The sequence below is a fragment of the Gobio gobio genome, assembly GCF_949357685.1.
Source record: "Gobio gobio genome assembly, chromosome: 4".
Classification (NCBI taxonomy): Eukaryota; Metazoa; Chordata; class Actinopteri; order Cypriniformes; family Gobionidae; genus Gobio; species Gobio gobio.
Genome location: NC_137100.1, coordinates 4370005 through 4384934, shown reverse-complemented (window position 1 = coordinate 4384934; position 14930 = coordinate 4370005). Strand labels below are relative to the sequence as shown.

The 14930-nt window shown below is 36.9% G+C and overlaps 2 protein-coding genes across 3 annotated transcripts in view; one reads left to right on the top strand and one right to left on the bottom strand.

Moving 5' to 3' along the window:
• Positions 1 to 1612: 1612 nt before the first annotated feature.
• On the bottom strand, positions 1613 to 11469 carry rplp0 (ribosomal protein, large, P0). Its single transcript, XM_079814804.1, has 8 exons — positions 10998 to 11469; positions 9511 to 9621; positions 8083 to 8258; positions 6569 to 6656; positions 6284 to 6430; positions 4425 to 4610; positions 2960 to 3100; positions 1613 to 1827 (listed from the first exon to the last, which is right to left on the bottom strand). Exons 2-8 carry the CDS (start codon positions 9562 to 9564, stop codon positions 1669 to 1671), a joined length of 951 nt encoding a protein of 316 aa, XP_079670930.1. The 5' UTR covers positions 9565 to 9621; positions 10998 to 11469; the 3' UTR covers positions 1613 to 1668.
• The window catches only part of dhx33 (DEAH (Asp-Glu-Ala-His) box polypeptide 33), a 25636-nt gene continuing 22143 nt past the window's right edge, over positions 11438 to 14930 (top strand). Inside the window, exon 1 of one of the 2 annotated variants that reach the window (XM_079814803.1) lies at positions 11438 to 11786. In XM_079814803.1, the coding sequence (XP_079670929.1) occupies positions 11579 to 11786 (208 nt within the window). In that variant the 5' untranslated portion in view covers positions 11438 to 11578. The remainder of the gene's footprint in view (positions 11787 to 14930) is intronic. The other variant, XR_013816337.1, reaches the window with a different exon arrangement.

Here is a 14930-nt window from a genome sequence, read left to right as displayed (position 1 = left end):
TGCTGTGATCAGTGAAACTGAGATTCACTTCTCGCGAGAGAAGCAGCGAAATTAATTTCTCTCTTCTGCAGAATATTACATGATTGAAAATATTAATAATTTAAACAAATTTACACAGGAAGAAGAAAAGCTGTCTATGAAAGTGGACAACTTTAAGAAAAATATTAGTTAGTTAGTTTAGTTGATATATAGAGAGAATTGAACATTTAAACTCACATGTAATTTTTATAGCTTTATATTTTATTTTAAAGCTTATTTGTATGACCTTTATATAGGCTATTTCTATAAATTTTAACTATGTGCCTATTAATGATTGATTAACTAAAATGATACATGTGTAATTGATTAAGGGTATAATTAATTAAATGATATCCAAGTCATCCAAAATTATTATAATAAATAAGCAATGTAAAAAGACAGACACTTTAGTCTTTTAAAACCATTTGCTATGTAGTGACCTTTAATTTGAAGTAGAAACAGAGGGAGTGACTTGCATCAGAGGTGTGTCACTTTGCTCACAGCTGATTGGTCCAATTTCCGTTTGAGATGTCTTATCCAGAACATAACCTGCCCTGGAGCGTAAGCTACTATGGAGATGAACACAGCTAAAAGCCAAACCACTTTAATGGTACCTAAAACCCAGGATTGGCACAAACTAAGCTTAAACATATCTGGCTAGCCAGCTAAACCGGCTTCATGGTATAGACCCCAGGGGTCTCCAAACTCTGTCCTGCAGAGTTTAGCTCCAACCCCAAATAAACACACCTGAACCAGCTTATCAATGTCTAACTAGGGCCTTGTGAGACACTGATTAGCTGGTTCAGGTGTATATTTGGGGTTGGAGCTAAACTCTTGGAGACCCCTGCTCTGGACCATAGATCTACATAGACTACCCGCTAGGGTGCGTCTAGATTTCTAGGCTAATTGTGCCATATAGCAAATTTTTTTAGAGAACTTTGTACTGTATCAGAGTTTCATCCACACCGATCCAGCGTTTTGAGAGCATGAAACCAGGTCCCAGAGTGGATAAATCTTAAAACATATTGTTTAATTTCTGTATTTGCATTATTTTAAGGGTAGGTTTAGGAGTTGGTAGGCGTAAATAAAACATCTAAGTAGCACATTTTATTGGGAGATTTTGCCTCACCTCAAACTGTTGCTCTACCCCTTCGAGCCACAATTTTTCCATTTTGTGCATTTCAGTGGCTGAACAACAGCGCCACATAATGGCCTGGCATGTGAACTACTTTGAGCGGTTGTCATGCTCTCATGTACGCAGATTTTTTTTAAATGAGAAAGCTCTAGCTTTGTGGAGAAAGATTCCTATTAATGCGTTACATTAATCCTTTGTGTGATTGTTGCAGTATTTCTTTAGCATCCAGGGATTTTATCGTTTGACTTCTGAACCAAGTAAAACAGATCCTGAAACATTGGGACCAGGAAGAATTGTTAATTTTAAATTGTGTAAAATTGTTTAACTATTCCTTGAGGACCCAGTACTAAAGCCACCTGTCCATTTGAAGACTAAAACATCTTCAGTTTTATTAAAAGGAATCAATAGCAAGAGTTAAAATCTCAACACTAAACGTGCCAAACACACAAGAGTCACAACTGTGGTTTCCAGATGTTTTATTGGTGTTAAACTGACATTGAGGATCATTCAGCAGTTTAATCAAACAGGCCGAAGCCCATGTCCTCATCAGATTCCTCGGACTCCTCCTTGGCCGCCTCCACTTTGGCAGCTGGAGCTGCGGTTTTCTCCACCACAGCGGAAGCAGCAGGAGCCGCGACAGCAAAAGCGGTGGGATCAGCCAGGAAGGCCTTCACCTGCAGAGGGAAACACACATTACAGGTCAGATTTGGTTTTTTGTGCCAGTGAAAGGCAGAAATACATCTAGTCAGACCATGTGTCCTTCCCTGCTGGGACAAGACCCGACGCAGACACACAAATGGACACACCAGTGTTAATTTAATTTTGACAGAAAATTGATTTAGTCGACTATATATCATAAGATTTTAGTTGGCAAAATCTACAGTAGATTTAGTCTCCTAAAATCTAATGAGTTTAGTTAAATTGTAATACATTAAGCATTTAAACATTACATAACCGACTGTCACTTGACATTGTTTTTTACATTAAAAATACACAAGAGCTCAATTCACTTTGTTTTTAAAAAAAAACATCTATAGTTTTTATAACTTTGTATTTCTGTTTTAGTTAGTAGGCCATTTCAGGTTAAGCTAAAGCTTCAAATAAGTTTGTTTATTTATAATTTAATTTCAAGAAAATAAGATTTTTATGGTTTTAGTGAACTATTATAACCCTGATACTTTGTTGAATATGTGTCAAATACTGGTCTTTCCTCCTGACTATCAATTAAATCGGAATGATATTAAATATAGTTTATTGTGGAAGCAAAAGCATATATAATGCGTGACTTAATTATAAACAAGCTCGAAATACACCGGGACTCTTATTTTGAAATGTCTGCGCTTCTGTTGCAGCTGCTCATTCAAGTTCAGGAGATAAAATATGCGTTGTTACAACCGTCTAAAACACATTACTATATAAACATCATAAAGTAAACAGTGTCATTATTCATCAGCATTAGTTCATAAACAATTGTCTGGCATAAATGTGTGTTATTGACTGATTGAGCCGCTCTGGAGCTGGATTGGGGGTGTGTGAGCCTGTAGGTCGTGTGTTTTCCAGCGGTTAGATCAGTTCAGATCAAATGTGCGCATCTTTTACACAGATCATCAGTTCTGACTGAATCTCTTCCCTAATCGTCCCTCACTAACATTTGTCTCGTTTTTATTTGACGAAAATGACAGTTGATTTGTCATAGTTTTGGTCATCCAACACTAGTTTTTATTTAGTTATCGTCTCGTTTTTGACAGTGAAAAAAGGTTGTTTTTTTTAACACTGGGACCCACGTCACAAAGAACAAAGTCATACCTTCTCGGCCAATGGGAAGGAGTAGTCAGTTTCCACAGCGACAGCCAGGACCCTCTTGTATCCATTGATGATAGTGTGAGGGATGGAGGCGATGGTGGGGTAGCCGATCTGCAGACACACACTGGCAATGTTCCTCACACCCTGAAAGGAAAACAACAGACAAGTTACAGACAGATGTCAAGGAACGCAAAGTTTCCCAGGCATGATCAGGGTTTTTCCTGCATTGAAAATGTTGGCGGCCGCCAAGACAAATTTTTGGCCCGCCAAAGCCTTATTTGATGAGTTATTGTGATATGAGTGTAGAATAGATGACTGTTGCACGTGTGATATGGCCGTGTTAAATGAGTGACAGAACGAGCAGAGAGCTCCTCCCCCGCGCGACCGCTCTTTCTGGCGATGTCTTCTCATATTTCACATATTAATCAAAATCAAAAAGGTCGGAAGACCGAATCCATGTTGCACGTGTCGCATTCGGATATTTTTTTTCCTTGAATTCCCGCTGAGTGTGAACTGCGCTCAAAACATTGACTTTTCTCTGACCAGCTGACATAAACATAAGTTTCAATAAACGGGAAAACATTATATTCTGTTATGAAGTGTATTCTGTATTGACAAATCTTTCGCGATGTTCTAACAGACGGGATTCGCACACAACGCGTCAGCTAATGTCCGATTCGCGAACCAATGACTTCTTTGAATCGAATCATTTTAGCGACTGATTAGAACTGATCCGTCCAACACTGAACTAACGAATCAGTTTATTAATTTACTCAGAACATCTGAAACGAGAACACAAGTGTGCTTACACAATTTAGCAAGAGTGGATAGTAGGAATTAGTTTAATGATCTGCAGTCATTCAGCTTATTTATGTTGACAATGTGTGTAGTGAAATATAATTTAGTGTAGACTGGAGTTAGGTGAGACCAGAACAAAGTTGTTAGCTAGCTGATAATTTTACAAAATTGTATATGGTAGAAAATTAGGCTATTTGTACATTTTTTAATGCTACTTTTTAATATTGATATGATTATACCAAAACAATTTAAGTAAATAGTGTAAAAAAAATGAGGATCAAAAGACAAACATCAAGGTAGAGATCATGCATAATATCAGATGTCAAAATAAGATAAGCAAAAATTACAAACGGTTTCTTTGCATTTATTTTAAATGTATTGTCAGTATTGCGCTCACAGATCACGTGGGTAGGGTACTTTTTTACTGTGTGTGGATGACCATGTCGGTCAGACACCACCGAAGACCATTTTTGACCCAGGAAAAACCCTGATGATGGATGAGGAATGTCTGAGACCAAGCGTCCCTGTGAGCTGTGGGATGCAGACACACAGGGATAGTAGGAGACAGGTTGATTTGTGCAGGGGGAACGACAAACAGGCACTGACACAGCCCGTCCGTAACTTAACCTGCATCATCTGAGGTCTGTAATACTGGTTTGGCTCCACTCACCTCCAGGAACCTCTTGTGCAGGGCATCTTCAGTGATGTCCAGCACCTCTGGGCTGTAGACGCTGCCGTTGTCATACACCTGCTGGATGATCAGCCCGTAAGAGAAGGGCGAGATGTTCAGCATGTTGAGCAGCGTGGCCTCGCTGGCGCCCACCTTGTCTCCAGGTTTGATCAGTTGAACGTCGCTCTGCAGGGAGCACAGGTCAGTTAGTTCATTTGAGTTATTAAAGCTACACTGTGTGATATTTTCCCCCATCTAGTGGTGAAAGGTATATGACCATCCAGTGAATATTAGTTTCTCTTCCTCTCAATTCCGATTTCGTTTTAACTCCTACGGTGGCTGATTTAGTCCAAGATTAACATGGCTTCTAGTGCGACCTCGTCCACATTCGACACTGTGCCATCGAGTGTTAAAACGCCAAAGGCAAATCTTGAATTCACGGGTATGTCCCTCTTTGGCTGATGTACTTTCAAGATGGAGGGGCAACATGTCGACCCGCATTCAAACCCCTTACCCGTATGCATTTTCAATTGCATTTTATAAACTTACGAGAATACTTTATTACTTGAAAGTAGTAAATATGCATTAATGAGCACATTTTTGAAAGAACTAAGTGTTTTTAGCTAAGAATAAACAAAAAAAAAGTTTGTGTAGCTTTAACAGAAAAAGTGAGATTGGAAACATCAATATGGAACCCTATATTAACCCTATAGCTGCAAAACGTTCCTTTATCCAGATGATCAAATGACAAATTTTTTTTGAAGATACTATATTTTACTGTTGTTGTTTTTTTAATATACATTATAGGGGACTTCATGATAAGCAGATTATTGCTGGAGTGGGAAACCGTTCAAGAACTTTTTTTTTTTAATTAAATACATTTCCCAAACTCGTTTTATGCCATAAACATACAAATTTGAGGTTGAAATACCAAATTTTGCCATTTTTTTGTTTGACCGAAGAGCAGAGGGTTAAAAGGATATTTCATGCCACACACTACAGATTACAGCAAAATTCAATTATTTTACATGATTGCTCTGTGTATTTGGAAACATCATGCATTTACCCCCCCCCCCCTTAAAATAAATACCCTATTTAAAAGGAACACGCTGACTTTGGTACTCTTATTCACCCTATCCCCAAGAGTTAGACAAGTCCATACATGCCAGTCTCATCTCCGTGCCATAACTCCGACGCACACACCCACCGCTAGCCTAGCTTAGCACAAAGACTGGAGGTAAATGGCTCCAGCTAGCCTACCGCCTGAAAATAGGCTAACTTCCGTCAACATAACCGTGATAACTTGCTTGCACAGAGAGCATGCTGGGGACTATTTTCAGGCGCTATGTAATATCACCACTTCACTCATGGTACAGCACAAAGTTTCTTGATTATTACTCAGGAATGAGTATAGTTCCTGCCATATCAGTCAAGGAAAGCACAACTTCTCACTTTCCGTCGGTCTTAGTACACGATGTAACTACATATCACAACATGTAAATAGGAAAATGTTGGCGTTATTTTCTCACTTGAGCAGTCGGCTAGCTGGAGCCATTTACTTCCAGTCTTTGTGCTAAGCTAGCGGTGAGCGTGTCAGACAGAGTTATGGCACGGAGATGAGAATGGTGTGTATACACTTTTCTAACTCTGGGGGATAGGGTGAATAAGCGAAAGTCCCTAAAATTTGGCGTGTTCCTTAATAGTGGATTTCTTTGGATTGAGATGTATACAAGTAAATAATAAATAAAAACAACCAACCATGTTGTAGTGAATATAGATTGGTTAAAAAAACCGCATCACTGCAAAACGCGACAATCTTGATTCTCTGGTTTTCATATTCATTGAATCTTGTAACTCACCAAGATTTCAATGGTTCCTCTGGAGATCTTGGTGGTGATTCCCAAAGCCTGGAAGAAGGAGGTCTTCTCAGGACCCAGACCAGTGTTCTGGGCCGGAACGGTCACCTCACAGGGGGCGATGGCACCAGCACGGGCAGCAGCGGGCACCTAAAACCAGAGATGACAAGTTACAATCAGGAGACTCATTAAAGCCCTGAAAACTCACATCATGAAACTATGGACTCAAGAGGAAGACCGTGAGGGTTTAGGGTGCCATTTGGGCCAGTGTCACTCAGTGATACTCACTTTGTTTGCCAGCAGCAGGTCCCGGACCTCAGTCAGATCCTCCTTTGTGAAGACGAAGCCGACATTCCCACGGATGTGGGGAAGCAGCCTGCAAAAAAACACAGAATATTTCATTCATGTGGACTTCTTTACAACGGCAGAGAACACATGCAGCGAATACAGCGTGTCTGAGACCAAGCGTCCCTGTGAGCTGTGGGATGCAGACACACAGGGATAGTAGGAGACAGGTTGATTTGTGCAGGGGGAACGACAAACAGGCACTGACACAGCCCGTCCGTAACTTAACCTGCATACATCAGTATAATATTAATCCGAAGGACTAATGTTTAAAAACTCGAAAATCAATACCAATATTGTAGTGATGGGTGCTTTTGAAAGATGGCTTCATGACGCTTTGAAATATCTGATCAGTTTTATATGTTTGTAGAGGTTTTAATGAGACAATATAATTAAAAAAGGAGTAGTTAAATGATTAGTTAATTGCATTAAATAGTCTATATGGCTAATTTTGCTCTTCATGACGACTGAGGGGGTGAATTTCTTTATAACTCATTCGTTCACATTATATAAAGCCTTAAAGCTCTGCATAATTAAGGGCGTGGCCACTTTGAGTGACAGGTGGATTGTCTGCTTATATATATATATATATATATATGTCTGCTAGTCATCGCGTCACCTCAGCTCCGCCCACGTCCCGCTTCTTTGCCCATTTTCTGTTATCCGGGAGTGACAAGATGGCAACGGACAGCTCGACCCGACTTTACACTTCAAAACTGCTCTTCAGAATCCTACGGCCAGATTTTTTTTTACAGCCTATGGTTTGGCCTGAGTTTGTTGTAGTTACACTGTTTAGACCAGAAGAGGTCACCAACATATGGCGTTTCAAGTGCTTCAAACCAGTAAATGATTTTGCGAAGCAATCGGTTCAATGCGTTAAAAAGCATAGATTCTCCCATCACTGCAACATTGAAGGCGATTTATTGTTTAATAGAGATTGCAGACTATAAACAGCGATTTCTATCTGTTAAAAGGTTTCAGCACTTCAGAAACTCTGGGGCCTCATTTATAAAGATGTAGATAAAGCAGATGATCCCAATGTGAATGTACAACAATGTTCCTATGATTGATGTATAAAATGTCGGTACGCATATTTCTTTGTTTAGAACAGCTCAGTGAATTTAATTTTTGATTTACACGTTTGCTTTTGATTTTATAGATTAGTTCTTGTGCTGTAAGGTGACCTTGATATATAAAAAAAGGTATTAGGAGTTCATCTTATGGTTCAGACACGCAAGGAAAGCCAAGCAGGCTCTCAGAAAGCACATGGCTTGGTTTTTTCTAGTTATAAAGTTGTTGCTTTGTGTGTAACATTTTATAAATCTAGTTTTGTTCCATACTTTTGACGGGTAAAATCCAGTCATATGGGCGCTTTAACTTATAAATGAGGCCCCCAAACTTTAAAAGCCCTTAATTTGTCTACCGTAGCTCATCCTTGTGCGCCGACTGACACGCACCTCTCCAGAGCCGGGTTGTTCTCCAGGTGGCCACGGATGGCTTTACGCATCATGGTGTTTTTGCCCATGAGCACGACGGCCTTGCCCCGCAGGGACAGACGGATGGTCTGCATCTGCTTGGAGCCGACATTGTCCGCGCCCACGATGAAGCACTTCGGGAAGTCATCCAGTAGTTGCTGCAAACACGGAGAAAGACATGTCAGAAATAGGGTTGGGTACCGAAACCTGGACCAGGTTGGGTATGTACCGGGCCGAATCAGAACGCAGATTTCGGTGCCAAAATTCAAACGGCTGGCACCGAGCCAGAGACAGACGCTCAGTGCTGGTCACATCACAACTATTCAGTGTTTTCAACCACATCATGTTTATTCCAGGTTTCAAACATTTAAAATGATCCCAAGTAGGCTACTAGCAAAAAACACACACTGATGTCTATGGAAGCGGCAATGACAATACTTTCAGACGGTTATAATTTGACTAACGTTACGTGTTTTATTCACATCAGATACATGCACATTATATAGTAACTATATAGTTTACTCTATTCTTCTTCCAGTTCACTGGTCACTTTCATGCAGTTCATGAGACGAGAATGAACTCAAGTGTTGTAAATCCGACAGATCCGATTCTGAGGCGCAAACTAACATGGCGTCGCCCATTGCGCTTTATAGATCAACTAACACACATTCACTCACACATTTGAACATCAGATAGTTCGTGACACAGTTAAGAAGTTTGTGAATATTTTGAATAAAAAGAAAAAACGAAATAAACCCGATACAGCTGAGCTGTCAGCGCTATTGCGGCTGCTGTGTGTCATGTGAGAAACATGACGCGTCGCCATGGAAACATTAAGGCGATGCGTTCTAAAATATTTAGCCAGAGAATATGATCATATTTCAAAATAAAGCTGAAGCTCGAAGCTGGTTTGTAGCACACCAAGAATACAGACGACAGGTGATATTACTGTAACTGTTATTTAGAGTTAAATTAGGCTTGTTGTAGTTGGGTTTTACTGTGAATTTGTAAACAAGTCAATAATAATTTTTAAATAAGTAATTTGTGTTTTGTATTTATTTATATTCATACATTTAAGTATACATTAAACTTTTAATAAATGGTTCAAAATAAAAAGCCATTTTATGTCAGCCACCTCGTTTTGTGGCCTTTTTTTTTTTTAAGTATCGGTTTGGCACCGGAATCGAAAACTCAAACAATACCCAACCCTAGTCAGAAACCACTCGCCCTGATGGGGGTCGTGATTAACACGTGTCTGAGACCAAGCGTCCCTGTGAGCCGTGGGATGCAAACACACAGGGATAGTAGGAATCAGTTTAATTTCAGCAGGGGGAACGACCGACCAGCACTGACACCGCTGAGCTGTAGATAGCCTGCTGTACGTCACGCCACGAAGAGCTGAGAACTTACGATGATCTTCAGAAAGTAGTTGGACTTCCACGTGGCCCTGTCTTCCCTGGGCATCTTTGCAGTGCTTCCAAGGATCGGTGAACAGCCGGTTTAAAGACAAGGTTGAAAAATCTGCAAACCAGAGAACGAAAGCCATTTAGAAGACAGTAATTTCTAATGAGACTAATACAGCTGGTTGAATCAAAGCCAACCTATATTTGGAAACACTTCATGAATGTTAACATTTCCATGGCAATTAAAGCGCCATTATTTGAGCGATCAGCCTTAGTTTACTATATATATATATATATATATAAATAAATAAAAAAAATGTCTGAGACCAAGCGTCCCTGCAAGTCGTGGGATATAGACAGACAGGGATAGTAGGCAACAGTTTAATTTCAGCAGGGGGAACGACCAACCAGCACTGACACAGCTGGTCTGTAGATAGCCTGCTCTCATACAAACATATTTGTACCATTTTTCAAAAACAAAATGCACCTAGCGTAAAAAATTGGTAACTATTATGGATCATTAATTGGAAGATAGCTTGGTTAATCCCCTTTAAATAGTGTGTTAATAAAACTAAAGAAATGCATTAAATTTTGCACACCATTTACCCAGTTAAACCATTCATTTCAAGATACTGATATTGATGATTTATGCTCTTTTTTTGGAGAGAACTGGCAGAATTTAGCTTTAATTTAGTAAAGATTATTATTTTACATTAAAAGGATTTTACTGTATATTATGAAAACAATGTTAGCAAAGATAGAACACATTGTTCATTTATATTGCTGGCAAAATTACATAAATGCATGCAAATCCATCCCCAAACTTTAAGGTGTTTAAAGTGGAATTGAACTATTATGAATCATTAATTGGAAGATAGCTTGGTTAATCCCCTTTAAATAATGTGTCAATAAAACTAAAGAAATACATTACATTTTGCACACCATTTACCCAATTAAATCATTAACTTCAAGATGCTCTGATTTTGATGATTTATGCTCTCTTCTTGGAGAGAATTGGCAGAATTTCTGTTTAATTTAGTACTGTATATTATGAAAATGTTAACAAAGATTGAACACATTGTTAATTAATATTACTGGCAAAATTGTATATACATAAACGCATGCAAAATCATCCCGAAACTTTAAGGTGTGTATAGTGGAATTTGACTCTACGGTTTGTTACTTGTTCTATCTTCAATAAATCAAATAAATAAGACACACATATATGTAATAATAAAATCCACCTATATAGTCAAAATATATTACACCGACAACGAGAAAATCAAGTTTCACGTCTCATGTCACATGGCGCAAAGGCCTAAGCTAAAAGGCTAAAGCTAACTTTTTCCTCAAACGACTATTATTATACACATATTAAGCAAGAATTATATCTCCTCATGATTCTTAATACAATTACGATACATTTACAGTTTCTAATGATCATAAGTATCGTTTAAAATGCGTAAAGCAGCACAAGGCCGCCCAACACCTCACCTCGCGATAGGGACGCGTGAAAGAAAGAGACCGTTGCAGGAAACGGCGCAATATTAGTAGCAGTCGACCGTCCAATCAGAATGGCGCGGGAGAGCGTATCTGTGCGCTGATTGGTCAATACGCATGTCACTCACTCTGCAGTAGTTTCCAAAGCCGCTTAAAGAAATTAAAGATTAAAGAAAATAATTCGACGTGAAGTTTAATTGTTTAAAACATAAAAAATAATTTTTTTTCTGAATTTTCCCATTTATTTTAATTAGCCTGTCATTTCATACTGTGTTGACACTGGACTGCCTATAAAAAGCGGATTTTTTTCCCCGTCCAAATAAAGTCTTAAAGTTTCTAAATCTTAAATCACATTAGGAGGCACATCTAATTATAAATAATTATAAACATAAAAATGATGCGCCGGTGACGTCATCCGCGCGCGCCGGCAGTCTGTGTGAGCCACATGAGCGAGCGGATGATGTAAACAACTGCAGCGCGAGGCTCCTCTGCTGTCCCGTCTTTCCTTTATGAACGAGATCAGCCCTTCTCGGTGAGTGAGACGGATTCTCAGTGCCGCGCGTCTCCTGCAGATCATGCCCCACGACCCCGACCCTCCTCCGGCGAAGAGATTTAAGCCGGGCTCTCCCTTCTTCCGCCTGGATAAGAAGCCCGGCATGCTGCTGCCCAGAGCGGGGCACGCGCCCGTCAGCGTGGACGCGCAGCGAAAACAGCTGCCCATCTACCAGAGCCGGGCTCAGGTCATCCACCAACTCCGACAGCTGCACAATGCCGTGTTCATCGGTAAGAACTCATATATGTCGGTATATTGTCTATCCATTATGATATCTAAGCTGACACTACCCACAAAGTATATCACGGTAATACCTTGCTTTTGAAAATATACCGTGGTAATACTATATATCGTGACAATACACTACTTATTAGACATTGGACTGGTAATACAATGTTTTGGACATGTAACATGGTAAAATATTCAATTTTCTACACATATCATTGTAATTCCATGCATTTATTACCATACTTTGGTAATAGTATATATATTTGTACACATACCATAGTAATACCTTGAATTTTGTACACATATCATAGGAATACCATGCATTTTAGACACGTACCATGATAAGATTATATATTTTTGATATATACTATGGTAATATTATATATTTTGGACATGTACCATGGTAATACCATGCGTTTTAGACACGTACCATGATAATATTATATATTTTGGACATTAGCTATGGTAATACTATGCATTTTGGACATTAGCTATGGTAATACTATGCATTTTGGACACGTACCATGGTAATATTATATATTTTGGACATGTACTATGGTAATACTATGCATTTTAGACACGTACCATGGTGATATTATATATTTTGGACATGTACTATGGTAATACTATGCATTTTAGACACGTACCATGGTGATATTATATATTTTGGACATGTACTATGGTAATACTATGCAATTTGGACATGTACTATGGTAATATTATATATTTTGGACATGTACTATGGTAATACTATGCATTTTAGACACGTACCATGGTGATATTATATATTTTGGACATGTACTATGGTAATACTATGCAATTTGGACATGTACTATGGTAATATTATATATTTTGGACATATACTATGGTAATATTATATATTTTGGACATGTACCATGGTAATACCATGAATTTTGTACACATATCATAGGAATACTGTGCATTTTGGACACGTACCATGGTAATATTATATATTTTGGACATGTACTATGGTAATATTATATATTTTGGACATGTACCATGGTAATACCATGAATTTTGTACACATATCATAGGAATACTGTGCATTTTGGACACGTACCATGGTAATATTATATATTTTGGACATAGACTATGATAATATTATATTTTTTGGACATGTACCATGGTAATACCATGAATTTTGTACACATATCATAGGAATACTGTGCATTTTGGACATGTGCAATGGTATATTTTGGACATGTACTATGGTAATATTATATATTTTGGACATGTACTATGGTAATATTATATATTTTGGACATGTACTATGGTAATATTATATATTTTGGACATGTACCATGGTAATATTATATATTTTGGACATGTACCATGGTAATATTATATATTTTGGACATGTACCATGGTAATATTATATATTTTGGACATGTACTATGGTAATATTATATATTTTGGACATGTACCATGATAATATTATATATTTTGGACATGTACTATGGTGATATTATATATTTTGGACATGTACTATGGTAATATTATATATTTTGGACATGTACCATGGTAATATCAAATATTTTGGACATGTACCATGATAATATTATATATTTTGGACATGAACCATGGTAATATTATATATTTTGGACATGTACTATGGTAATATTATATATTTTGGACATGTACTATGGTAATATTATATATTTTGGACATGTACTATGGTAATATTATATATTTTGGACATGTACTATGGTGATATTATATATTTTGGACATGTACTATGGTAATATTATATATTTTGGACATGTACCATGGTAATATTATATATTTTGGACATGTACTATGGTAATATTATATATTTTGGACATGTACCATGGTAATATTATATATTTTGGACATGTACCATGGTAATATTATATATTTTGGACATGTACCATGGTAATATTATATATTTTGGACATGTACCATGGTAATATTATATATTTTGGACATGTAATATGGTAATATTATATATTTTGGACATGTACCATGGTAATATTATATATTTTGGACATGTACCATGGTAATATTATATATTTTGGACATGTACTATGGTAATATTATATATTTTGGACATGTACTATGGTAATATTATATATTTTGGACATGTACTATGGTAATATTATATATTTTGGACATGTACTATGATAATATTATATATTTTGGACATGTACCATGGTAATATTATATATTTTGGACATGTAATATGGTAATATTATATATTTTGGACATGTACCATGGTAATATTATATATTTTGGACATGTACCATGGTAATATTATATATTTTGGACATGTACTATGGTAATATTATATATTTTGGACATGTACTATGGTAATATTATATATTTTGGACATGTACTATGGTAATATTATATATTTTGGACATGTACTATGATAATATTATATATTTTGGACATGTACCATGGTAATATTATATATTTTGGACATGTACCATGGTAATATTATATATTTTGGACATGTACTATGGTAATATCATATATTTTGGACATGTACTATGATAATATTATATATTTTGGACATGTACCATGGTAATATTATATATTTTGGACATGTACCATGGTAATATTATATATTTTGGACCTGCACTATGGTAATATTATATATTTTGGACATGTACCATGGTAATATTATATATTTTGGACATGTACTATGGTAATATTATATATTTTGGACATGTACCATGGTAATATCATATATTTTGGACATGTACCATGGTAATATTATATATTTTGGACATGTACCATGGTAATACCATGAATTTTGTACACATATCCTAGGAATACCATGCATTTTGGACATGTACTATGGTATATTTTGGACATGTACTATGGTAATATATATTTTGGACATGTACCATGGTAACATTATATATTTTGGACATGTACTATGGTAACATTATATATTTTGGACATGTACTATGGTAACATTATATATTTTGGACATGTACTATGGTAATATTATATATTTTGGACATGTACTATGGTAATATTATATATTTTGGACATGTACTATGGTAATATTATATATTTTGGACATGTACTATGGTAATATTATATATTTTGGACATGTACTATGGTAATATTATATATTTTGGACATGTACCATGGTA

What these genes read in the sequence shown, in the direction of transcription:
- rplp0 (XM_079814804.1), bottom strand. Translation starts at nt 9,564, where the DNA reads ATGCCCAGGGAAGACAGGGCCACGTGGAAGTCCAACTACTTTCTGAAG. An exon ending in AACAACCCGGCTCTGGAGAG is followed by an intron (nt 6,657 to 8,082) that starts GTGCGTGTCAGT and finishes GTTTTTTTGCAG; the next exon opens with GCTGCTTCCCCACATCCGTG. An exon ending in GAGGAACCATTGAAATCTTG is followed by an intron (nt 4,611 to 6,283) that starts GTGAGTTACAAG and finishes TGCTCCCTGCAG; the next exon opens with AGCGACGTTCAACTGATCAA.